Source organism: Scyliorhinus torazame, chromosome 30 (assembly GCF_047496885.1).
Source record: "Scyliorhinus torazame isolate Kashiwa2021f chromosome 30, sScyTor2.1, whole genome shotgun sequence".
Classification (NCBI taxonomy): Eukaryota; Metazoa; Chordata; class Chondrichthyes; order Carcharhiniformes; family Scyliorhinidae; genus Scyliorhinus; species Scyliorhinus torazame.
The window spans coordinates 17,908,909-17,934,653 of record NC_092736.1 but is presented as its reverse complement, the minus strand read 5'-3'; the positions used below and the strand labels follow the sequence as shown (position 1 = coordinate 17,934,653).

The window sequence follows — 25,745 nt, the reverse complement described above, 5'->3', positions numbered from 1 at the left end:
CTGGGTCGCTGGATTACAAGTCCAGCGACAATACCACTATGCCACTGCCTCCCCGTGTTATTGGCTCAGCTGAGTACCCGAGAGATTGCGTGGAAGCTTGAATGCATGTGGCACTTCATGGGTTAAAGAATACCAGGAGTACATCTCATCCTGGTTCTTTTGTGGGGGATGGGGGGGGGGGTCAGGAAAGGGGGTAAGAAATTAAGGAATTAGCCTATGATTATTTTCTCTAAAATTATTAGCAAACGATCATTTTTGTTTTTATACATTTTTCTATGAACTTAGTTTGAAGGCCTGAAAATCAAGAAACTCATTACATTTCTGAAGGGCATGAAGTCATTGTCTTAAGTTGCTGTCACGTTCAGAATCCATTAGTAAATATATGTGCTTAATATTTCTATTCAAAAGCAACTTTTCTGCACCGAGATTATTTGCGTAGGTCAAATTCTTTTATTTACTGTGACAAATACAGAGGTCGGTTTAACATTTCACCGCTCTTAAACATCTCCTTCCCAAACTTTTGAAACATTGAACTTCTAAAGCTGTCATATTAGAGGTATTTTGTTATTGGATTCCAGTATTAGAGATAATACGGTACACTCTGGAGTTGAGTGCGTCAACTGACTTCGGCGTCAGAGGCCAGTTGGCTGGACGGCATGCTCGTGACGCAGAGTGAGGCCAACAGCACGGGTTCAATTCCCCTACCAGCTGAGGTCACTCAGTGAGGCCACAGCTGGAGTACTGTGGGCAATTCACATTACAGGAAGGAAAAAAATTGCACTAGAGGGGGGCGCAGAGAAGATTCAACTGAATGTTGCCATTGGATGGAACATGTAAGTTATAAAGAGAGGTTGGATAGGCTTGGGGTGTTCTCGCGGGAGCAGAGAAGACTGAGGGGTGACCTGATCAAGGTGTACAAGATTTTGAGGGGCATGGGCAGGCGGATAGGGAGCAGCTGTTCCCCTTAGTTGAAGGGTCAGTTACGAGGGGGACACCAAGTTCAATGTGAGGGGTGGATTTAAGGAAAAACCTTTATCCAGAGAGTGGCGATGGTCTGGAAAGCACTGCTGGGAGGGTGGTAGAGGTGGGATGCCTCACATCCTTAAAAAGTACCTGGATGTGTACTTGACACGCCATAACATTCAAGGCTATGGGCCAAGTGCTGGCAGGTGAGCTTTGGGGGCAGGTTAGGGACTTGCATACGTCGGTGCAGGCTCGATGGGCCAAAGGGCCGCTTCTGCACTGCAGTTTTCGGTGATTCTGTGAAGGCCCCGCCTTCTCAGGTTAAATTACCATCTGTCAGCTCTCAAAGGGGAGAGCAGCCTCTGGCGACATTGTTATTTTACGTAGTCCCCCACTACCATAAATTTTGCAGTCACATAACCCACACTTGGAGATATCCCAGGCATCAGCGCACGTAAAGTGCTGTGGGCTGGGCTCATCACTTTCTTGATCATGGTTTCGCCCCTGCCAGGTTAAGTCTGACATTACATTATTAAGTACTTGTAAAGGCTGGAGGCCGAGGCAGCAAGTCTGCAATTGTGTATATATTCTGTTCTTAATTAAAGTTAGTCTACAATAATTGTATTGGGGCATCCTGCAACATAAAAACAGACACTCTGAACTTTGAAAGTATGCATTTAGATTCACTCTTTAGGATTAACTCTTCTTGCTTGTATTTAGAATCGCAGATGATAGGGACTGGTTTAGCAGTGGGCTAAATAGCTGCCTTGTAAAGCAGACCAAGGCCAGCAGCGCGGGTTCAATTCCCGTACCAGCCTCCCCGAACAGGTGCCGTAATGTGGCAACTAGGGGCTTTTCACAGGAACTTCATTGAAGCCTACTTGTGACACAAGTGATTTTCATTTCATTTTATATGTTATATACCCCCCGTTATACGTCCAGTTAGAATTGCAGATTATATACGTCCAGTTAGAGTCTCAGATTATATACGTCCTGAAGAAATGGCAATTTCCATAGTTTAAAAAACAGGGATTTGTTTTTCCCAAATGTGTCGCATAATTTAGAATTTCCGCACTGCATCCCAATTTACAAATGGTCGTGACGAGGAATTCTTAATCAGGCCAACCATAGTAATTGGTACCATTTAAATTCTATTTTGGAGATGGGTGTATGTGCTTCTATTGACGGGAGTCATATTGTCCTGGGTGAGATGGGAAATAAGAATTTGCAACACTCATCTCAAAAAAAAAACAGAACGAAATAATAAAACTGGGTTTTACCATTTATTTCTCCAGAATGACATTGACACATTGGAATGACAGTGATATAATTTCTCAATAGGAAAAAAAGGTGGACACTCAATTTTGAAGAATTACTGTACTGTAAAAAGTAATAAAACAATCGAGACGATACTTTCTACACAGCATATGCATTAGCACAGTAGCTATTAAACGACACACACACGGTGACAATTCTTTAGCTGTTTTTTTTTTGTAGAAATGCCCTTTCCTGTAAACTGCAAGAGGTCTGTTAATAAGTTGCACTGTGCAATTAGAAGGAGAGTAGTTTAGGAGTTAAACAGTGAACCTTAACTGACCAAAACAGCAGTACCATGTTTAGTAGGGGGTCGTGTATGAACATTTTTGCATAAGCTAGGATTTGAAAGAACCATAATAGAGACTCACAATGCCGTCACACAAAGCTATTTCAAATTACTCATAATTAAGATACTGGATATCAATACTCAGTTAATTCTACTGCCTCAACTGTATCACCAAATTAAACTCCAAAAGCCACATTAGAGACACAAATTTCCATGTAGCCCCAGTACACAGCAGTCTTAATGAAGCATGATTAATATCATGTTACTTTTAAAAAATATATTTACAGTTTCAAGTGCTTCTGGATGATGAAAAATGGTACAGATGAATGATCGACATGATTCACTCTAGAAATGGCAGCTCACATTCACCAGTTTTTGTTTCAAAACACAATGGCTACACTTTTCGTTTTGTGCCATGATTTCCTAAGTTTATTTACTCTAACACAACCCTCTGCCTGGGAGTAACCAAAATTTAGATTTCAATTACTCAGATTGTGGGCTTAATAAATATGTATCTTTGAAAAAGCAGTTCCCAATTGCGACATGCAACTGGTGGGAACGCACATTCTTGGACCCTGGCTTCCAACATCAGTTGAAATGGGCAAGCTTTAAAACAGCCTCTGCAATAACAGGTTTAAGACTCTTCAGCAATGCAGTGCTCATATTTTAAAAAAAAAAAAAAAGACTGCAATTGAACTTGAAGTCCAAAGCAAGTCATAAAAGATGCTCCTCGGCGAAATAAACGTTTTTTTTTCCCCTCGGCAAATTGGTCGCTCAGTTGCAACCGGTTCCCCGAAAAATGAAATATTGTAAACAGCTCCACCAACCTCCTCGTTCCCATTGCATGATCAACACTGCGTTGGGACCCCTTGTTAGAAAACATAACTTTTGTTTGGGGGGGGGGGGGGGGGGGGGGGAAATTACAAACTCACAATTAGATTTGAAGAATTTAAATAAATTGGAACTAATTAGGAGCAAGAAAAAGTGCTATGGCTGAGTTCCTGAAGGTTCACATCTGGGCAGTGTTTGGATGGGGTGGGGGGAGAGCGGCATGTATGCAATTAAAATAACATGTAAATTAGATCAGTGCAAATAAACAGAACCAGGCATCTAGGCAAATCATAAAGGAATGAACAAAAAGAAAAAGCATGTGATTTTGTTTCCTGAAAAAGATGATTTAAAATATACAAGAACTGTAATTAATGCTACATATCTACAATACGGCAGTACAATTACCCTGCATCAAGCTGCCAGGAGCATCTACTTTTATATTAAACCACCTTATTTTAATGCATTGGAATGGATTAATAAATGTCACCATAAGCCTATCGCATTGTCGTGGCTTCTTCAGGGAGCAAAATTGACATTACAAAGCACAGCGGCTGAAAAACTGGGTGTATTCCAACGTACTGCAGTGTACAAGGGGCGACGGCCTGCTTGGCTCAATCTTCAGAGATGGGCCTAGCAGTGGGGTATTCAACCTGGCATTAATTGTTCAAAAATCGGGAAATTGCAGCTCCGTGTTTTCATTCAATTCTGTGGCGAGAAACAATTCAGCCAACAGGCTGGTTATTCTCGGTTACCCGTCGTCAATAGGTGTGGCATCAGCAGACTCCAGATGTTTCACCTCGCTGCGCCTAGTCACCTTAAAACGGTGCTGAAAATATTCTTGACTTCCACTGTGGTGAAACATAGTTACCGTCAGCAGTCCATGCCAAATCCCTTCTATTATCATTCTGATACAAGTTATCGTGAACACGAAAAATCTCAAATTAATGTGCGCTCTACACTCGATTAGAAATTCATCAGGAAGTCCAATTATTCCAAAGAGAAAACACCAGGAAAATTATATTTTTTTCTCTACAGTCTACTGAGTTAACTAATTGCTCCTGTTTACTTGCAAGATATTGAGGTGCCAGAAGGCAATTGTCACTTGGTCCTGGTGTTAGATAAATGGCTTCATACAAACACAATCATTTCATCCAAACAAATAGTTCATACGTGGTTATACATGGATTTTTTAGAATGCTTCTGTAGCAATTTAATTCCCCTGCAGTTAAAGGATAACAATAAGAGAAAAAGTGAATCAATTTTTGATTAAAACACAGTGGGTTAGCACTGCTGCCTCGCAACGGCAGGGACCCAGGTTTGTTTCCAGCCTTGGGTGACTGTGGAATTTGCACGTTCTCCCCGCATCTGGGGTTTGGGGGGGGGGGGGGGGGGTGGGGTGTTCCTCCGGGTTTTGCGGTTTACTCCCACAGTCCAAAAGATGTGCAGGTTAGGTGGGGGTTACAGGGATAGGACGGGGGAAAATTGGGCGTAGGGAGGGTGCTCTTTCAGACTTCAATCCCCTCACTTTTGATAACTCACTCACATCCTTCAGGGAAATGTCTGCATCCAGGGCAGGAAAACAAAACTCACATGGCAGCCCTTTGCCATCACTCCCACATTCATTTACATTGAGTCGGCACAGAGACGTGGGCCGAATGGCTTCCTTCTGCACTGTGGGGATTCTGTGAACTATGCCTGGGGTGAAATGAAGCACCTGAACTCATTACGACGACAGTCTGTATTTCTATGCAAGGAGTTCTGCATTCAATCAAGTAGTGGTTAAAAGTGTTTTAAAAAAATTAAAAATCGACCTCTGAGGTAGGTCTATTAGAATTTTCACAATTAGGATTTTCTTTTTACATCACTTCAACTATTTACAGCAAATCATCAAGACAGTGAAACAACTCAAAAAACAATTTTACTGTGAAACATACAATGGGCTGCATAATTTGTGAAACGGTATAGGGATTTCAGCTTTGTAAGCCACAAGTGTTGAGTTTATTAAACCATCATTCACTCCTGTTGTGCAATGAACAAACATTACATTGAAATGTAGTTATGCTCTCAGGTCAGATTCGCGTAACATCTTCTCACAAAACACAATTCTGGATCATGATTCCCACCTTTATACAGACAGAATGTTTTCCAGTGATTCCCACTTTTATGCAGATAGAACCTTCTCTAGGTGCTAGCATCGGCGAAATTCGTTAGTCTAGGCTCAAGATTTCCAAATTCTACAACTATGTGTAAATAAAAAAGGAGCGACTTGGGGAGAAATGTTCTGAACTCGAAATTTGGGGAGTAATAAGGTATAAATCAGACAGAGCAGAGGATGGTGTCTTCGTAAATACATTTTTGGAAAAAAGATAAAAGTTGCACGCAAAACAAGATACTGTTTGTACTACATACTACAGCACTATTTCTGTAGTCCCCAGAATAAAAAGCAGCAGGTCAAAACAGTTTTGAAGTATGTGGGCAACCCAGGACACCAGAGACGCACCTTCTGGAACACATGCAGACAATTTATATGACTTACACTTAAGCTCACCACACCACAGTTTGAATGTACACCTTAAATACTCTTTATGTACACCTCATATATTCAATCTTAATTCACACAATAATTTTAAATTGGTTTCTTCTAACGAGATTATATTTAACATTTATATAAAATTAATTCACTTTATGCATCTCCCCGAATGAGAATATTTTAAGATTTGAACATTCACAGCAGCTTTGCAAATAAGACATTTATTTTCGCAATACTGATCAAAGCTAATTGGGAAATTTGCAAGATTGTGTGTCAATTCCAAGCCAATTTTTCCCACCAGTTTTTAACTAGTTGGGTAACTAAAGACCTGACAATTTACAACAGCTTCTCTGGAACAGATATTAGGAACTTGGAGGTTAGTTGGCTTGAAATAACATCATTAACTTGCCACATCGCTGCATTTGATTCCATGAGCTTTTTCCTCATGTTCAGTTTGGCAACCCTTGAACCTACCCATCCATGTTTCTGTCTCGAGTAACGGAGCGTACTGCACTTGTTACAGGCCATGCCGAGTTCAATGATCTCGAACTATGAAAGACAAATGGATAACAAATTTCCATATGCTGAGAGAGACAGATTGTGACATCAAGCTGGAGTCTCAAATGGCAACTAAGCTTGTGATTTCCCCATCCAGAACGCACCAAATATGGAAATGGAGGGTGCAAGCTATGCTTATTGCTTGTAGTTGGATATTCAAGTCCCAAGTCTAGCAGCCCTATGCTTTAATGTGCATGAGATCAATGGTCATCTTTTACCCCATTGTAACAGTAGTTCTCTGGGGTCCCCTATTTTAGACCCACCTGAAGGAGCTACATGCAGGAAAAGCCTAGGTGGTGGGGTGAAAGGAATGGAAGCCAGTAAGCATACTAGGGTCAAGAAACAGCGACATTATTGGCATACTGCCTCTACCCTGTTGTGCATTGCTACTCTCTTTTTCCCCCCCTTGGAAATCAATGGCCCACCTTTTACCGCTCCACAATGCCCTAGAAACTCCTGAGTGCTTGCTATAGCATGGAGAAAATAAGATTGGTGAAACAAACCAAGAAAACAATCAGAATTTTTTTTTTAAATGACAATTAAAATGAGCGAGTTTGAAGAAAAGTAAACCTCCTGTGCACTGCGATGTGATCCCTTTGCAACTAGTCGCGTTCCTGGCGTCAAATGCAAGGCAAAGCATGACTACGCTGCAAAGATGCGGTGGAGTCAAATTCCTGAGAGGTGTAACAAGGATAGTGTTTAAAATTTATATCCAATCGTGCTTGCAGCAAATATGATGCAGGAGCACACACTAAGAATCCGGATGTTCCTCCCAATATTAGCAGTGCGTCAGTAATCAAACAAGCAGATCTATTCCTCAAGTTTAAAAAAAAGATCCAAAGTTAATCTCACTTCCAGGGCAGGAAAACAATCTGGAACACAAGCAAATCAAACTGCACCCCCCCCCCCCCTCCCCCCAATGTGTGTTGAAACAACCAAGACGGGATGGTTACCAATTATGTTGCCCACTCCACACACATAATTCAACTCGGTATTCTGTATTAACTCTAGCTTTACAATAATCAGTAGAGTAGCAGATTTGCTCGTTTGAAGGGCCCAATTAGGTTGGAAGGCGAGGAGCATCTCTTTCAAATGCATGTGCGCGAAATCATCCATGGTGAGCTCAAAACGGAAAGACCCTTGTGTACTTTTCTTTAGAAGTCACGGTGCCTGCAGGTACATGGTTGATCGTTGCATAAGTTTTACAAGCTATGATAAATGAAACTTGCTACATGATTCCAGGGTCCTTAGTTAGTTCGTGCCATCATGTTAGCTCTACAAAACTGGATTATACAAGCGTTCCACAAAAGAGCCTTGCGGGTTGTTACTCACAATGCTGCTGTAAAATACATCAAAACTAACCATCAATACTGAGAGTGCGTTGCAATACATGGGCAGGAGATTCTTCTGCACCCACTCAGAAAATACCTGATTATTCCTAGCATTATGGTAGGCATCAGTGTTATTAGACTACCAGATATTACTCTTGCGTGCGCGCGCGCGCGTGGGTGTGAGATTTTATTTGTTTCTTTTTGCTCAAGTTGAAAGTGACCTATATCATCACAAACAATTCCAATACCAATAACATCACATTGTTTAAAAAAGGTATTTGCACATTGTTCCACAGCCCGCCATTCGGGTTTGTAATGAGTACACCACAAAAATATTAGTCGCTTTCGAAGGACCGAGCTCTTAATATCGGAGCCATACAGACGGAAAGAAAACACATTTTCACATGTCCCAATTGACCCCGAACCAGGAGGGGCTCCGCAAATCGGCGGGATGCACTGATGCAAGGGGTAGTGGGGGGGGGGGGGTCTTACATCTGGTTGTTGTACGCGTAGTTGGGAGTGTCCGAATACTCGGTGTATTGCGGGGTTTGCATGGTCCCTTGCACCGCGCCGACAGCAGCCTGCTGGGCTGCCTCCTGCACATGTGGGTTCTTCCATGCGCCCGTAGTCCATTCTTCCTGCGCCTTGCTCATGCTTCCACCACTGCCGCGGTAGTAGTTATGAACCTGTGATTAGAAAATGACAGAATTACAGAATCCAATTAAAACACATTACACAAAAAAAAGGCTCAAGTAGGGTGCTCCTTCCAAGGACGGGCGCAGACTCGATGGGCTGAATGGCCTTCTTCTGCACTGTAAATTCTATCTATTTAAAAAAAAACATGCTAAATTTAGTAGAGCGTAACGGTACAGCCTGCAAACAGGCTGCTCGGAAGGTGTTTCTGCTACACACCAAGCTTTCTCTCACTGTCCTTCGTCTTGCCCATCAAAATAACCCTTTGGTTCCTTTCTACCTCATGTTTTGTGTAGTTTCCCCCCCCCCCCCATGCTGCTTTCCTCAATTACTGGCTGGGTGTCAAAATCTTGGAACTCCCTCCCTAACAGCACCTACATCTCAGACAGCAGCAGTTCAAACCGGCGGCTCACCACCACCTTCTCAAGGCAAACTAGGGACGGGCAATACATGTTGGCCGAGCCAATGATGCCCACATCCAGTAAATCAATTTTTAAAAATAATATGCTATCTATAGCGACTACCACATCAGTCACTCTCTGCGTTAAAATAGTTTCTTCTGAGTCCCTTACGGGTTTTATTCGTTTTGAATTCTCCATGTAAACAAAGAGATAATGCAGGGAATGGGGACAGAAATTTAGCACCAAAATAAAAAAAGAAAGGGCAGCACAGGGGCTGGCACTGCTGCCTCACGGCGCAGAGGGCCCGAATTCGATCCCAGTCCCGGTCACTGTCCGTGTGGAGTTTGCACATTCTCTCCTCGTCACCGTGGGTCTCACCCCCACAACCCAAAGATGTGCAGGGTAGGTGGATTGGCCACACTAAATTGCCCCTTAATTAAAGAGAAGAGCACAGCAGCAGAGTGGTTAGCACCGTGGCTTCACAGCGCCAGGGTCCCAGGTTCGATTCCCGGCTTGGGTCACTGACTGTGCGGAGTCTGCACGTTCCCCCAGTGTCTGCGTGGGTTTCCTCCAGGTGCTCCGGTTTCCTCCCACAAGTCCTGAAAGACATGCTTGTTAGGTAATTTGGACATTCCGAATTCTCTCTCCGTGTACCCAAACAGACGCCGGAACGTGACGACTAGGGGCTTTTCACACTAACTTCATTGCAGTGTTAATGCAAGCCTACTTGTGACAATAAAGATTAATAAAGATGATTACTGCATTACTGATCAGCTCACTCCAGCGGAGGAGTACATTCAAATGGCCGAACCTGTGGCTTTAACACACTGCCACTCAAATGGACTGAAGCCAATTTTCAACACGGTGGTGCTGCTTTTTCTTTGGCTCCCTTTATGGACTAAAATCAAAGACCAACAAAAAAAATGAGAGTCCTTTCAAAAAAATAAATAAAAATTGCGCTCACCTCCAAAATGGCCAACAAGAGCTCGGAGGGAAAAAAGTATGTAGATTTTTTTTTTTTTTAAAAAGAGAAACAATGAGATAAATAAATTAAGTTAGAGTCAAAAGAAATGGGTAGGTTTTAAAGTTGATATAGTAAACCAGAATAGAAGAATTTCAGGCAGATAGTAGCTGGAAATACTTTCTGCAAATGTTTCATTATATTTAAACATGTGTTCTAGTAATAAAGATACAGCCAACAGCTGGATAATTTTTATGCATATTTATTCAGATTCATAGGGTGCCAACATTTCTCTGGATCTGCCGACTGTGCAAGAGATAACACAGTAGCTTGCAAAAGCATGACTAATATTTGCAGTAGGTTTTGCCATGTATTATGTAAAGCTTATTCCTTCTCAATGCAAGTCGCCATAGTCGCAGAGGAGCATAGACTGCTCTCCCCTCTTTGAGAGAGAGAGAGAGAGAGAGAGAGAGAGTGAGAGAGAGAGAGAGAGAGAGAGAGAGAGAGAGAGAGCTGACTGGTGGTGATTTAACCAGAGTCACCGCACCTCGGGCGAGGCGGGGCCATCATGGCTGACATCAGCCGGGAGGAGAATTGAACCTGTACTGTTCGCCACACACACACACACACACACACACACACACACACGTCCAACCAACTGATCCCCCCCTCCCCAAATACAGGTACACCTAATGAGTAAAGCGCAATTTATTGTCCAGACTGATGCTGCATTTATTTTATACAGAGATCAGTCTATGGTTACTTTTAATGCTGATGACCCATTACAACAAAATTCCAACAAATCAATATTTACTTTTTATACAGTATCCACGCAAGTTATAAGTTAAGAAAACCAAGACTAAAGAAGTATGGAGACAGATAGCTGCCATCTTAGCTGACTCCATTTGTGCATTTGCCAGCTAAACACAGTAATCCAATACTATAGTTATATGATGTATGCACAGATAGGCAAATCAATCTAACTATTCTTTACATTAGTAACATCCCCGCAGTACATGTGCCAGGTAATGGCCATTTCCAACAAGAGAGAATCTAACCATCTCCCCATGACATTCATTGGCGGTACCATCACTGAACCCCCACGGTCAGCATCTTGGCGGTTACCATTGACCAGAAACTGAGCTGGACCAGCTATATAAATAATGTGACTACAAGAGCAGGTGAGAGGTTGGGAATTTTTCAGAGAGCAATTCACCTCCTGCACCCTCTCCCCAACCACCCATCCAAAGCCTGCCTCACCATCTACAAGACACAAGTCAGGCATGTGATGAAATGCTCTCCGTTTGTCTGGATGAGTGCAACACCAACTATACTCAAAATGGTCAACGCCTCCAGACAAAGCAGCCCACTTGATTGGCACCCATTCACCACCTTCAACATTCATTCCCTTCACCACCAATGCAGAGTGGCAGCAGTATGTACCATCTACAAGATGCACTGCAGCATTCACCAAGGCTCCTTCGACAGCATCTTCTACACCCGCCCAGAAGGACACGGGCAGCAGAACCATGGGTACACCATCACCTGCAAGTTCCCCTCCAATTCACACACCACCCTCATTTGGAATTATATCGCCATCCCTTCATGGTCACTTGGCCAAAACCGTGGAGCTCCCTTCCTAACAGCACCGTGCTGGCTCCCACAACACGTGGACTGCTGCAGTTCAAGGAAGCTCACCATCACCTCAAGAGAAATTAGGGATGGACAAGAAATGCTGGCCGAGCCAGCAACACCCACATCCCGTGAACGAATACAAAAGAAAGATTGGCTGCACCTTATTAAACAAGCGATACTATTTTCATTTCTCAAAACTTTAAACTGCATCTCAAACCACAATCGGTCAACAATGATGTGAAGATTTGGACCACAGTGAAGGTGCTAGGTTTGATTTATTGGGCCACAACTTCCTCAGAGAGGCAATCAGCAGCAGATTGCCACTCTGTACTGACCCAACATTGCTAAAATCCTGGAGTGCCTGTGGGAGCCAGGAAGCTACTGGCCAATATTTCTTCTGCTGGTGGTGATGGGCTAGGGGGCGGTGGGTGAACAAATGTAGGGAGAGGAAAGATGGTCACTTGTGGACCAGATTTGTCAAACATATAAATCCCATAAACATTCAACAAATCCAAAACATGCCTCAACAAGACCACGTTCATGGGAATCATCATTGACTTTCATATTGTACTCTCCACACTATTGATCTAATAGGTCAAGCAAGGCCAGCACTCTGACAACTCAACAGTATTAAACCACTGCATCCGTATCCTGCTCGTCTATGAAGACCTCTTATGCTGTAAACTTCAATGGAGTTGGATAACTCAGCATCTCGTGCAATGAACAAGGAACCATTTATATCAAAACACACCATGGCTCGTTAACTACTAGAAACCAGCATCATAATTCTGGTGTCAAAAAGCCAGACAGAACCCAGAACACGCAGCTCTCCAGTAGGTGAACTTTACACTGAAAATTAATTGCAGGACATGGCATTTGTTTACGTTGGCAATGTACGCTAATGGCATCGTAATTAAATCCAAAAAAGTGGCAGCTGCACTCATTAGCTTTACAGTTATTCTAATACATCATTAATCAAACACACACGGAACAGATTCAAAATGCAAAAACGTAAAGTCACTGACAAAATGAAGCTACTGTTAATGTTCTTTTTCATGAAGTACAAAAGACCGACATCCAGTTAAAATGAGCACATGACAAAATCTGAATTGGTTCTTTCTTTCAAAAAGTTTTTACATTCAAATAATAATAAATCTTTATTTGTGTCACAAGTAGGCTTACATTAATCTTTTATTGTCATGAAGTTACTGAGAAAATCTCCGAGTCGCCACACTCTGGCGCCTATTCAGGTACACGGAGGGAGAATTTAGAATGTCCAACAAGCACGTCTTTGGGGACTTGTGGGAGGAAACCGGAGGAAACCCAGGCAGGCACAGGGAGAACGTGCAGACTCCGCGCAGATAGTGACCCAAGCCGGCTTGGAAAGACCGTCACACACGGCGTTCTCCGATTTACCAAGGCCAATGCGTGACAGAACCCAGTCCCGTGTGGAGGCAATCGTAACCACACATGCAGCCAATGGGACAACAACAAACGAACCTCTGACGCCGTCAAGAATACGGGGGGGGGGGGGGGGGCTCGGTGTTATATGCAGTCAACAGCAATTCTTCAATTCCCAGCTTTAATGTTCAAACGGGCTGTTCAAATCTCAGATCAGGTTGACTCATGGATTTAATTAGCAGATGTTTTATTTGATCAAGGGGTTCTGGCTTATTCCATTATAAATAACACTGATTCAATTAACGAACAAATCCAGTTCCTGGGACCATGTAAGGCTTTTTTTTCTGGATTTTCAATAAGCTGCATTTCGCCTTTGTGGGTGTGCAGATCACAGGCTTCTAGATGAATGTGAATTTCAGCATACATCTATCTGACTTATCATCATGGCCTCCCAAATTAAATAGGTAAACTGCAGGAGATACTGTTTGATTTGAAACAGGAAATAAAATATGCAGCTCGCCAGCCGCGCACATTTTCAAGCCTGCAGAAAACAAAGGGAGTAATGCTTTCCAACCCTGTTGAGAAAACTGAGCTTCTGTATTAACCTACTGAACCTGTTCACACAGTATACTTGCGGAAAAGTCACAACCCACAGAATCCAGCTGAACGCGATTAAGCAGCTCAGGCGTCTGGTCACTTTCACTGATGAATACTTGTTCAAAAGATTAACATCTGCATATTGAAAATAAACGTGTTCTTCTGATATCTGCTTTGTGAGACAGTAATGCAGACCAAACTCAATCAAGCAGCTCCTAACCCCTAATTGCGGTACTGTGGCACAGTGGTTAGCACTGCCCAGGTTCGATTCCTGGCTTGGGTCGCTGTCTGCGTGGAGTCTGCACGCTCTCCCCATGTCTGCGTGGGCTTCCTCCGGGTGCTCCGGTTTCCTCCCACCAGTCCCGAAAGACGTGCTGTTAGGTAATTTGGACTTTCTGAATTCTCCCCTCGTGCACCCGAACAGGCGCCGGAGTGTGGCGACCAGGGGCTTTTCACAGTAACTTCATTGCAGTGTTGGATGTAAGCCTACTTGTGACAATAAAGATTATACTTATTATTATTCATATGGGAGCCTTGGAATGTGTCTCTGCAAGAGCAAAAATATAGAAAAAGATGCCTTTCCTGATCGAAAGGAAAAAGGTGGACTTTTGGGGAACAGTAGCCCACTGTGAAAGACGTCACAAAAACTTTCAAATGACCTGAACAATGCAAATAAGGAAGATCTGTGCACGTGAAAATGCTACACTGAAACCCATGGCCCAAACATTTATTTTTGCTTCGGAGGTGTTGCAGCTTGCACTGGGAAATGCATTAGTAGATGCTGATAATGATTTGGCCTGAGTCAGGATTACATCGGTTGCCGAGGGGGCATTTGGTCTCGAAGATTTACTACTCGACATTGTAAGGGAGTGGAACTAACATTCCCAGATATAGTCAATAATCCTGCATGTTTCAGTGATCGGCATTTCAGTTCTGCACATTAATCCAGACTCTTCATACCATCATATTCACTAATTTTTCCAAGTCAGTTCCCTGGCAAACTTGCTACTTAAACCAAAATCTGAAAACAGATGCCACTCTTAGAACAACTCCGCTTTCCTGTCATTATCTTACTGATTGGAAGATGAGCGAGATGCAGATATTCAGCCTCAACTCCAAGAAATCTGCCAGTGAAACCCTCACTTATTCCTGGGCTCAACTGAGTAGCCTTATGTAAAATACCCGCAAAATAATTCGGCATTCAAAATTTGCAACCCAGGACAAATTCCATGCACCCATCACTCTAGCCCACACTAGCCTGCAGTGGCTTCTGGTTCTCCTACACCTCGAACTTGGAAGTTCTCATCCTCACATTTAAATCCCTTTCCCTCCCTCATCCCCAACGTTCCCCAACCTACAACACTCCTCACCACAGCCTAACTGTGCGATAAGTGAGTGACCAGAGAAAAATCCTCGGCTGGCCTACATACCATGTAATGCGACCCCCCGCCCCCGCCAGTTCACCTTTCCCTTGAATTCCATTTCCTATTCACAAGCCAGAGAGAGAAAAATAGCTTGACGCCATAAAAACGTGGACCATGGAATGACCCCCGCTGGGTAAAGTATGCAAAATGGGGCCTTGCAATGCATTTAAGAAAGGCCCAAAATAAAATGCCCTCCCCGCCTAGACTGACCAAGGCCAAATCATTATCATAGTCTACCAATGGATTTCCCAGGGCAGACCACAACACCTCAGAGGCGAAAATATATTTTAGACCATGAGTTTCAGTATAGCATTTGCACGTGCACAGCCCACACAGGGGTATATCTTCCTTATTTACTAATGACATATTAAGGACTCCGACGAGGGCAGCACGGAGGCACAAGTGGATAGCACTGGCTTTACGGCGCCAGGGTCCCAGGTTTGATTCCCTGCTGGGTCGCTGTCTGTGCGGAGTCTGCACGTTCTCCCCGTGTCTGCGTGGGTTTCATCCGGGTGCTCCGGTTTCCTCCCACAGTCCAAAGACGTGCAGGTTAGGTGGACTGGCCATGATAAATTGCCCTTAGTGATCAAAAAAGGTTAGGAGGGGTTACTGGGTTACGGGGATAGGGTGGAAGTGAGGGCTTAAGTGGGTCGGTGCAGACTCGATGGGCCAAATGGCCACCTTCTGCACTGTATGTTCAATGTACTCTATGTACTATGAGGGAAAGGAATGTACTATCAGTGGATGACACAAAAATAGGTGGGGAGGCAAATAGTGAGGACGACAGAGGGATACAGACAGGTTAAATGCGTGGGCTAAAACTTGGCAGATATAGTGTAGGAAAATGTGAAGTTATGCACTTTAGTAGGAAGAATAAAGGAGCTGAATATTATCTAAAAGGAGAAATACTGCAGAAAACTGTAGCACGGAGGGATTTCACAAAAAAGCTAGCATGCAAGTTCAGCAGGTAATTGGGACGACAAATGGAATGTTGGCCTTTATTTCAAAAGGGGATGGAGTACAAAAATATGGAAGTCCTGCTAAAACTATACAAGACACTAGTTAGGCCACACCTGGAATACTGTGAATAGTTTTGGTCCCCGTATCTAAGGAAAAATATACTGGCATTGAAGGTAGTCTTGAGAAGGTTCATTAGCTTAGCTCACTCGGCTAAATCGCTGGCTTTTAAAGCAGACCAAGGCAGGCCAGCAGCACGGTTCAATTCCCGTACCAGCCTCCCCGAACAGGCGCCGGAATGTGGCGACTAGGGGCTTTTCACAGTAACTTCATTGAAGCCTACTTGTGACAATAAGCGATTTTCATTTTCATTAGGTTGATCCCAAGTGTTGAGGGATTTTCATACGAGGAGAGGTTGAGTAGGTTGGGCCTGTAAGCACTGGAGTTTAGAAGAATGAGGGGTGACTTTATTGAGAGATATAGGATTCTCAGGGGGCTTGATAGGGTCGATGCTGAGAGGCTGTTTCCACTTGTTGGAGAGTCTAGAACCAGAGGGCATAATTTCACAGCAAGGTCGGCCCATATAAGAAACAGATGAAGAGGAATTTCTTCTCTCAGATGGTAGTGAATGTGGAATTCTTTACAGCAGAGGGCTGTAGGGGCTGGGTTGCAAAGTGTGTTCAAGGCTGAGGTGGACCAATTTTTATTCAGTGAAGGAATCAAGGGCAATGGGGATAAGTATCACATTAGATCAGTCATGATCTCAGTGAATGGCAGAGCAGGCTTGATGCACCAAATGACCCATTTCTGCTCCTATGTCTTATGGCCCCCACAGTTAATGCTCTGCTGCTGTCACATTTGCAGAGAAGGAACGAGGAAAAGAACATGAAGGAAGAAAAAGCAACCAGGAGAACAGAAAAGGCCTAAACAGTCCAATCAAACCTGGGGAAGTAGATAACAGAACGGAGGAGCTTTAAAGGCAATAAAACACTGAGATAATCAAACAGTAATGTTCTACTCTGCTGTCGAGCGGTATCCTACTATTTGCATCTTAACATGGTCCTTTCCAACTGGGAATGTGCTCACCAAGTTGACCCACGGGTAGGATTGCACAATACCCATTTGGTTTGCTTCCAATGTTTCAGCTCAGTGGGCACCATAGGACATGGTTAGTGTAACTGCGCCCACATGTTTGCTGGCCTTGAATAAACCGATGTAGTGATACCCTCCTCTGCGCCCACACGTTTTGCTGGCCTCGAATAAACCAGTCGTAATACCCTCCTCATAGAAGGAGAAATTTGTCAGCAATTGTGCGGCATTAGGGGAACATTGATATTTTATTAGTTCAAAGAAAATAGACAAAGAAAGCAGAAGACTGCTCAAATTTTGACTGAATCCATGGAGGTCATCTAATATTTGCCCTCCATGACCCCCATCTCCCTCTTTTTAGGGGTTGCTTTTACCTGCATTTGGGGGTTATGCGATTCTGCCTCTAAGGATTCTCAGTTGGTGGCCATCTGGAATAACCTGATGCAGCTTTTGTTGAAATTCTGGCAATGTATATTGGATTGGATTTGTTTGTCACGTGTATCGAGGTACAGTGAAAAGTATTTTTCTGCGAGCAGCACAACAGATCATTAAATACATGGGAAGAAAAGGGAATAAAAGAAAATACATAATAGGGTAACACAAGATATACAATGTAACTACATAAGCACCGGCATCAGGTGAAGCATACAGGGTGTAGTGTTAATGAGGTTAGTCCATAAGAGGGTCACTTAGGAGTCACTGGTGACAGCGGGGAAGAAGCTGTTTTTGAGTCTGTTCTTGTGTGTTCTCAGACTTCTGTATCTCCTGCCCGATGGAAGAAGTTGGAAGAGTGAGTAAGCCGGGTGGGAGGGATCTTTGATTATGCTGCCCGCTTTCCCCAGGCAGCGGGAGGTGTAGATGGAGTCAATGGATGGTATAGAGCCCAAAGGCAAACGGACATGTTAGGACAAATGGTCTTCCTCTGAATTTTATATTAAAATTCAAAGTGTTGCTCCCTGTGAAGCAGCAACCGGAGAGCTCCCATAACTATTAAACAGCATGGAGGCAGGATCTGAACGTCTGTATTAAAAATTAAATTAGAATATGGCACTGTGGTGATGCACTGACAACAAGGAAACCAAAGTGATTCATAACAGTTTCTAGGCTGTGCAAATAACACCGAAGTTCGAATTCATTAAAACTTACTCTTGCAAGCGAACACTTAGCTTTGAGCTACAATAGGTGTCCAGACTCCAATCACAATCAAATTAGCTTTACCTTAGTCAGGGCAACGAAGGACAGCACAGCGACTGCCGTGAACATCACAGTTGGGATCAGCATCACAACCGCTGAGCCAACATTTGTCCCAAAGAAGGCAATTGTAGCTATCCAGCCACTGTTGGAAGGAAATGATACATATGTTAGCCTCAGCCAGAGAGTACCGATAGCTCTATTTTAATAACTCTCACAGTAATCACAATGCTTTAAATTCATGCAAACTTTAACCTGCCATATGTTAACTTTGTAATTATGCTGACTGCATCTTGAATTCACAGGGTGTCGCAAAGTGCTTCACATCCAATGGGCATAATGAGGGGCTACAATAACAAGGCAAGTTATTTCTGCCTCGAGCATTTGCCTCAATCCTTTCCGTTATTATTAAAACAATTTGGTTGACTTCCATAATGAATTATTTCACAAGCTTTGGGGGTGGATTTCTGGCAACACTGCTGCACGATTTGGGGGCAAGAGATGGGTGAGTGGATCTGGAATATGGGCACCTATTCTATCCGTTTCCCGAAATCCAGGATTTCATGTCAGAAGTGATGTTGCCCGTCTTAACCCTCACTTCAGCCAACGTATTATATTTGATGTTAATAAGTGGGATAGGTCCTATCACTGAAACATTAGCAATGACCAATGTTGGGTCTACCCCTGTGCCTTGCCGATCAGAATGTCTGTGCATCCTTGGTATCTACCATTACCAAGGTGGTGAATGAAAACATGTTTACAAATTCACTGGGCACCTTGTTCTGTACTCGCTTTCTCTCCTCCCGTCAGAGCTGCGGCTCACATTATACCTCGGTGGTTGTGACAGCCATTTCCCCTTCCCCGCAAAACCAGTGAGTGGGGCAGCAGCAACACTGGTTGACACAAAAATCCAGATTCCTGCCAGATTATGAAATCCAATCGTTCAAGCACAATAGACGTCTTTTAACGGAATGTGCCTTGGCATCCAAAACAATTCTTTTATTAAATTATCCCCACTTATGAAGTACTGTGCGGTTTATTCATTCATTGTGTGCTTTGCTCAAAGGCAGGTTCTTGGCTTATTGTCAACGGATGCTTTATCCTGAGGCATCTTCTTAGCTGTTTTCGTCACTTGTGGTTTGCTATTGCTTTCCACTTATTAAAGAACCAGACAAGTTTGATGTCCTTTACTCTCAGGGATTGGGCAAGGAGACAATCCCCAAGTCTACCTCCCTCAGTAAGAACAGGAATCGAACCTGCGCTGTTGGCATCATCCCAAACCATTACCTAGCCATCTAGGCAACTCAGCCACCAATTTTGCAGTTAATGGAAAATAAATTAAAGCTCATGAACATGTTAATGATCGATAGGTATGCACTGTACTTCAGCTTTTAGAAAATTGAATGTAAAGATTAGCCTCAATTCACAAGAAGTGTAAAACCTCCTGTCCCTACAAAAGGGATAAAGGTTTTCCAATAGGTCGTGCCATGTCCCACTCTTCAGTCAACACTGACTCACTTTCCCCTTTGTCTCTCACGTTGCAATGTGGTCAATACTCATTGACCACACTAACCTTTCCTGGTAAGTAAAGGAAATCCAACTTGTCTGTTCTTAATAAGTGAAATCCCCATTGAATACTCCACTGTCTCAAAAATTGAATAGTATTTGTTAATTGATAACACAGGACCCCCAAAAAAATATGAATCCATATTGGCGGCACAGTAGCACAATGGTTAGCACTGTTGCTTCACAGCTCCAGGGACCCGGGTTCAATTCCCGGCTTGGGTCACTGTCTGTGCGGAATCTGCACGTTCTCCCAGTGTCTGCATGGGTTTCCTCCCACAGTCCAAAGGGGTGCAAGTTAGGTGGATTGGCAATGCTAAATTGCCCTTGGTGTCAAAAAAGGTTAGGTGGGGTTACTGGGATAGGGTGGAGGTGTGGGCACGAGTAGGGTGTTCTTTCCAAGGGCCGGTGATGACTTGATGGGCTAAATGGCCTCCTTCTTCACTGTAAATTCTATGATTTTATGATCTGAAACGTTCTTCTGGAGCTGGGATACTTTAAAAGATGATGCGCTATGACATTATCTGTAGTTATTAGCCTCTTACAACTCATTAAATGTTTGTTGACAGGAAAATGGACTGTATCGGAGATCCAGGGAACAGTGTATAGATAGCTGCTCATGGGCCTAAGGGAATACTGAAAGATTAATTTACTACAAAAAAATGTGAACAATCGACAATTAACTGATCGCACATTTCTATGCTTAAAAATAAAAAAGGTGATATGAATTTGGCAATGAATTAAAATTAAGAAAAAAAAGAGCAAACAACATACACATACAACAGATAAAGTGAATAGGCCACAACTTCCTACTAGCGGTGCATGAGTCATTGGAATTATCGGAGTTTCGGCTCTGGAAGCCTTCACTGACTGGAGATGCTTGGGACCTGCAGTGTAAGAATCTCCGAAGGGAGTGCAGTGCAACCTCAGTATCCTGTACGGCTGGGTGCTGTCCAGTATAGAGCTCGGTCTGGGTGTGGTTACGCTGAAGTTCAAATTGATTTTATTTCTTCGAACTCTTGCAGAGTAACTATTAGCGTAATGCCAGCAGAACCATCCGAAGTCAATGATTTAAATGGCTTTGCTGGATGGTTCCCATGGCAGTACAATTGTCCATGGGGATGTTTGCGCTTCTGAACAATTGCCGGGTCACGCCCTTCCAAGAGGGATTCCCCTGCACATCTTTGGGATGCGATGCGCACCCCCCCCTCCAATCCAACACTGCGAAGTTAGGTTATGGGCCAATATTTAGATATGTGAATTTGTGCTAATCAATCATCTGCCATTTCAATAAATCTACACTCATGGATCTTCATACATCAGAGCACGATTAGAGGCGCTATTTTGTTCATTATAACTGTTCACTGGCCATTTTTCCAGTTATGGGTCCCAAAAGTTCTTGCTTAGAAGGAACTGGAAAAAATTATTACCATTCTAATATTAACACTGAAATGTTTATTTCCGGTATTGTCAACTGAGGCCCGCAACTATACAGCGTAATACTCCAGAATGCAAACTCCCACTGTCACATTAATATAAACTTACTCAATTCCTTTTTATATAAAACATGAGTCAGATTCCATTTATGAATTATGATGCTTTTAATAAGTTTCTTTTGATACAAATTAAACTCAGTGAAGCCTGCACATTTCTTTCGTTCCTTCAGAAGATATAAATCAAACCGGCCAAATTAAACTGCAATGGATATTAATATTTATATTTGCTTCATTATTAAAATATAGTTGAGACAAGTGTGTCTCAGTGGGTTATACAACTCTTATTCAATCCAAGATGTGAAATTTGGAGTACAATTCTTCATAAGGATGCTTCGCGATTAAGGAAACGGGAATGTCAAGCTGATCACGAGTCACAAGTTACAGGCACAGCAAGTAATTAGGAAAGCAAATGGAATGTTGGCCTTTATTCCTGAAGGAATGGAGTCCATAAAATAGGGAAGTCTTGCCATAACTGTACAGGTTATTGGTGAGAGCACATCTAGAGTGTTGCGTACAATTTTGATCTCTGTATTTGAAGGAGGGGATATACTTGCATGTACAGCAGTCCAGAGAAGGATCAACAGACACCCTGGAACGAAGGGTTTTGTCTTATGAGGAAAGGCGTGAGCAGGTTGGGCCTACACTCTGAGTTCAGAAGAATGAGAGGTGGTCTTATTGAAGGAGATAAGATTCTGAGGTCATCCAACTGGGTAGATGATGAGATGCTTCACCTCGTGGAGGAGTCTAGAGCATGGGAGTACAGGTTAAAAATAAATGGGGGGGGGGGGGGGGGGGGGAAAGAGGAGAAAGAGCACAGTGGTTAGCACTACTGCCTCACGGCACCCAGGACCCGGGTTCAATCCCGGTCCCCTGTCCGTGTGGAGTTTGCTCATTCTCCCAGTGACTGCATGGGTCGCACCCCCACAACTCAAAGATGTGCAGGGTAGGTGGATTCGCCATGCTAAATTGCCCCTTAATCGGAAAACATTAATTCGGTACTCTAAAATTAAAAAAATAAAATAATTAAAAGGTCTGAGAAGACGTTATTTCTTGTTAGAGGATAATTAGTTTTTGGAATTCTGTACTCCATAGAGCAGTGGAGGCTAGGGGCGCGATTCTCCACTCCCACGCCGGTTGGGAGAATCGCCTGGGCCGCCAAAATTTCCGGGGACGCCGGTCCGACGCCCTCCCGCGATTCTCCCAAGCGGCGGGAACGGGCCGGTCGAGTTTCGCGGTCCGCAGGCCGGAGAATCGCCGAAGATACCCAAAATGACGATTCTCCTGCACCCCCGCTATTCTGAGGCCGGGATGGGCCGAGCGGCCAGGCCAAAACGGCGGGTTCCCCCCAGCGCCGTCCACACCTGGTCGCTACAGTCGTGGGCGGTGCGTGAACGCTGGGGGCGGCGGCCTGTGGGGGGGGATCCTGCACCGGGCTTCACCTTGAATGTGGGGTGGCCCGCGATCGGTGCCCACCGATCGTCGGGCCCTCCTCTCTGAAGGAGGATCTCCTTCCTTCCGCGGCCCCGCAAGATCCGTTCCCCCATCTCTTGCGGGGCGGATTTGGACAGGACGGCAACCACGCATGCGCGGGCTGGCGCCGGCCAACCCGCGCATGCGCGGATGACGTCCGTTATACGGCGCCGGCCGCGTTATCTATGCGGCGCCGCTTTTACGCGGGCGACAAGGCCTGGCGCGGGTAGATGACGCGGCCCCAATACTGGCCCATTGTCAAGGCCTGAATCGGTCGGGACCGGGGCCGTTCCGTGCCGTCGTGAACCTCGGCGGCGTTCACGACGGCGCGGCCACTTCGGCGTGGGGGTGGAGAATCCCGCCCTAGGTCATTGCATATAACTAAGGCTGAGTTAGACAGATTTGATTGACAGAGGGAGGTGGTTGGGGGGCGAGGGGGGGGTCAGCAGACAGGAAAGTGGAGTTAATGCCACAATCAGATCAGCCATGTTCTTATTGAATGACAAAGTAGACTTGAAAGGTTTTGTTTCCTGTCTGAACCCTGAATCCAGCATAGCTCAGCAAGCTGTCAAAGGGATCACAGGCATCAAGTGCCAAAAAACAAAACGATAAAGAGGCGACTTTGCAGATCCTTAAGTTTGGATACTGCTATGTGTTCTCCAAATGCTTTAATTTACCAGTCCATTCATAGCGGTTGATGCAAAGCAGTGGCGGTCAGATCCCAAGGACTGTCCTTGACACGATAGCATTTGCAAGACAGACAAAAATTATTGGGTCATCACATCCACTGGGTTAAAATCGTTAATCTGGCACCAGTTCTTTTACTGTTTTGGACAAACTGAAGTAAGCATTTGCTAACTTAAACAGTGCCAAGATTCATAACGGCAGCAATCTTTTAAGTGCAACGGGACCACCTTACCAGTGATGTGGCTAATTTGATTAATTGACTCAAGCATAAAGATTCCAAGTTTGAGAACAGCGATGAGATAGCAGAATAACAACGTGCTGTGGAGACTGTTCTGGCTATTATTCGTGAGGCTGGGCTACTGCAAACTGTAGGCTTCAAGGTACACCTTGGGGATTCTGGAATACAGTCAACATTGCACCTCTGTAGATAAACAGCTGCTGTTCAAGATCACAGAGAATGAGGCAGAGGACACCATGGCTATCCGAAATGTCCTTTGCATGGAAGGAACATTTGATTAAATAAATTCCTAACTTGTGAACAACCGAGAATAAAACCTACTTTTCTCGACCACGCAAATGTTCGGGCATGACCCTGCCCTCAGCAACACAACATTTTTGGCTTCGCAATGACAATTTATATGGGACCACTGATAATAATCATAACCTAAGGTTTAGATGATGAGGTGTGGGAGGGGTCTGATGTGGAGCGCAAACAACAGCATGAATTACTTGTGCCAAATGGCCTGATTCCACACTATACGTTCTAGGGAACGTACTGAAATATCCCAAAGCGATTCGCAATCAGGGTCAGGTGGGCAGAAAAGTAAGGCGCAAGACAAGGGAGACAAGCATAGGTGTGGTAAAAGAAGCAGGGTTTAAAAGGAGGCCTCAGGGGAGGCGCAGCAAGAGTCTAAAGGAGAATTCGAGAACATCGGAATAAAACGATGGAGGTGCACAATAAACAAGAGTTGCTAAACCAAGAGTCCTCCATTGTACTTTCAGAGATAGTCAACTAAGATTGCAACTTCTGAAACTTTGTAGCCCAGCTAATGATGGGTTAGTCTCTGGTTACTGAACTCTAAATAGACCACCTTGATTAACCTGCTTCTCATCCAAAATAGGTTGAACTCCCGAAGCAGAAAATTCCGTGCACGATTCGTGAATTCAGTACGTTACATATTACAATTTGTGCAAGAATAAATTGATTCTTACCAGACTCCCCAGCCAGGAATCCCCACTGCTTGAATAATACTGATCACCAGCTGGGCCATGAACGTGAAGAAAAATGCCATAAAATTGAATGAACTATCTGACCTAAAAGTGCAAACATAGGACAGAAGACATTTTCAGTCGACAACCATTTACTGGCTCTGGCAGCTCATGCCTAACTATACATTGATCTCCGCTGATATAAAATACCTGGATCAAAAAGGTATTCATTTGAAATGCTAGCTTAAAAAGTGGAAAATGTAATCAAAATCTCTAAAACACTGTAGCCGCAGTCATGGACAAGGGTCACAAAGCTGAGCAAGTACATGGTCAATTGTAAAGGCAATTCAAAGGAAAGCTGCTCGTTAACCAGGTCATTAACTCTCGGTCGCCTTGCTCAACTAAATCGGACTGTTCCTTAATCTTATAACATTCTTGGTTAAATAACTGAAATGAAAGAAGCTAAGGAAGCCCTGACGTGAATGTTGATTATACCAGTCAATACATGAAGATTGTACATTTAATTCCACACGTTACAGAACTGAACAGTCTCACATATCCCAGCTTTATATGCATTTTTCATATGGTACTCGATAGCAAAATACTCATTTTCTTCTGCATTACCTGGAAAGGAAGTGCAAGTTAGTAAAAAGTCAATTCCTGCTTTTGGGAAAAAAGTAGCGGTGTTTCGAAATAAAATTGGCATATATAAAATGAACATCGTCAAATCAAAGCAGCCAACGGCAACTCCAATGGATTAGATGGAGAATTTTGTGCAGCTTGACTTTGAAGAGAGGGAGGATGGAGGGAAGATGAAGAAGAACAAAAAAAAAAAAGGAAAACGGCGAGGGTCAGTCCCACTCGGCAGAGTTACGGAGGATTATGGTGGGGAACGATCACAGCTGAAAGAGTAAGTGCAGCAGCATTAGTAGAAAACAAGCAAGGATCAAAGCTTGAAAATATTGCTAGGACAGCCCCCCCCCTCAAGAAAAAAAAAAGCTATAATTGGTTTGGGGCTTTCATTCTTTGTCATTCCCGATTCCTTTGTTAACTGCCCTGAAGGGCAGATGACATTCTGGCATGAGAACGAGTGTGCCATCAACAACAGTTCTGGCATCGCTTGAACATAATTTCAGGCAAAGAAATAATCCCGCT

General features: G+C 43.8%; 1 protein-coding gene across 3 annotated transcripts in view; it reads right to left on the bottom strand.

Annotated features, from left to right (window-relative positions):
* Positions 1-2,233: 2,233 nt before the first annotated feature.
* Positions 2,234-25,745, bottom strand: part of scamp5a (secretory carrier membrane protein 5a) — a 75,273-nt gene continuing 51,761 nt past the window's right edge. For all 3 annotated transcript variants that reach the window (XM_072492901.1, XM_072492899.1, XM_072492900.1), the window contains 3 exons: positions 24,594-24,695; positions 18,193-18,310; positions 2,234-8,502 (listed from right to left, as the gene is read on the bottom strand). In XM_072492901.1, the coding sequence (XP_072349002.1) occupies positions 8,305-8,502; positions 18,193-18,310; positions 24,594-24,695 (418 nt within the window). In that variant the 3' untranslated portion in view covers positions 2,234-8,304. The remainder of the gene's footprint in view (positions 8,503-18,192; positions 18,311-24,593; positions 24,696-25,745) is intronic.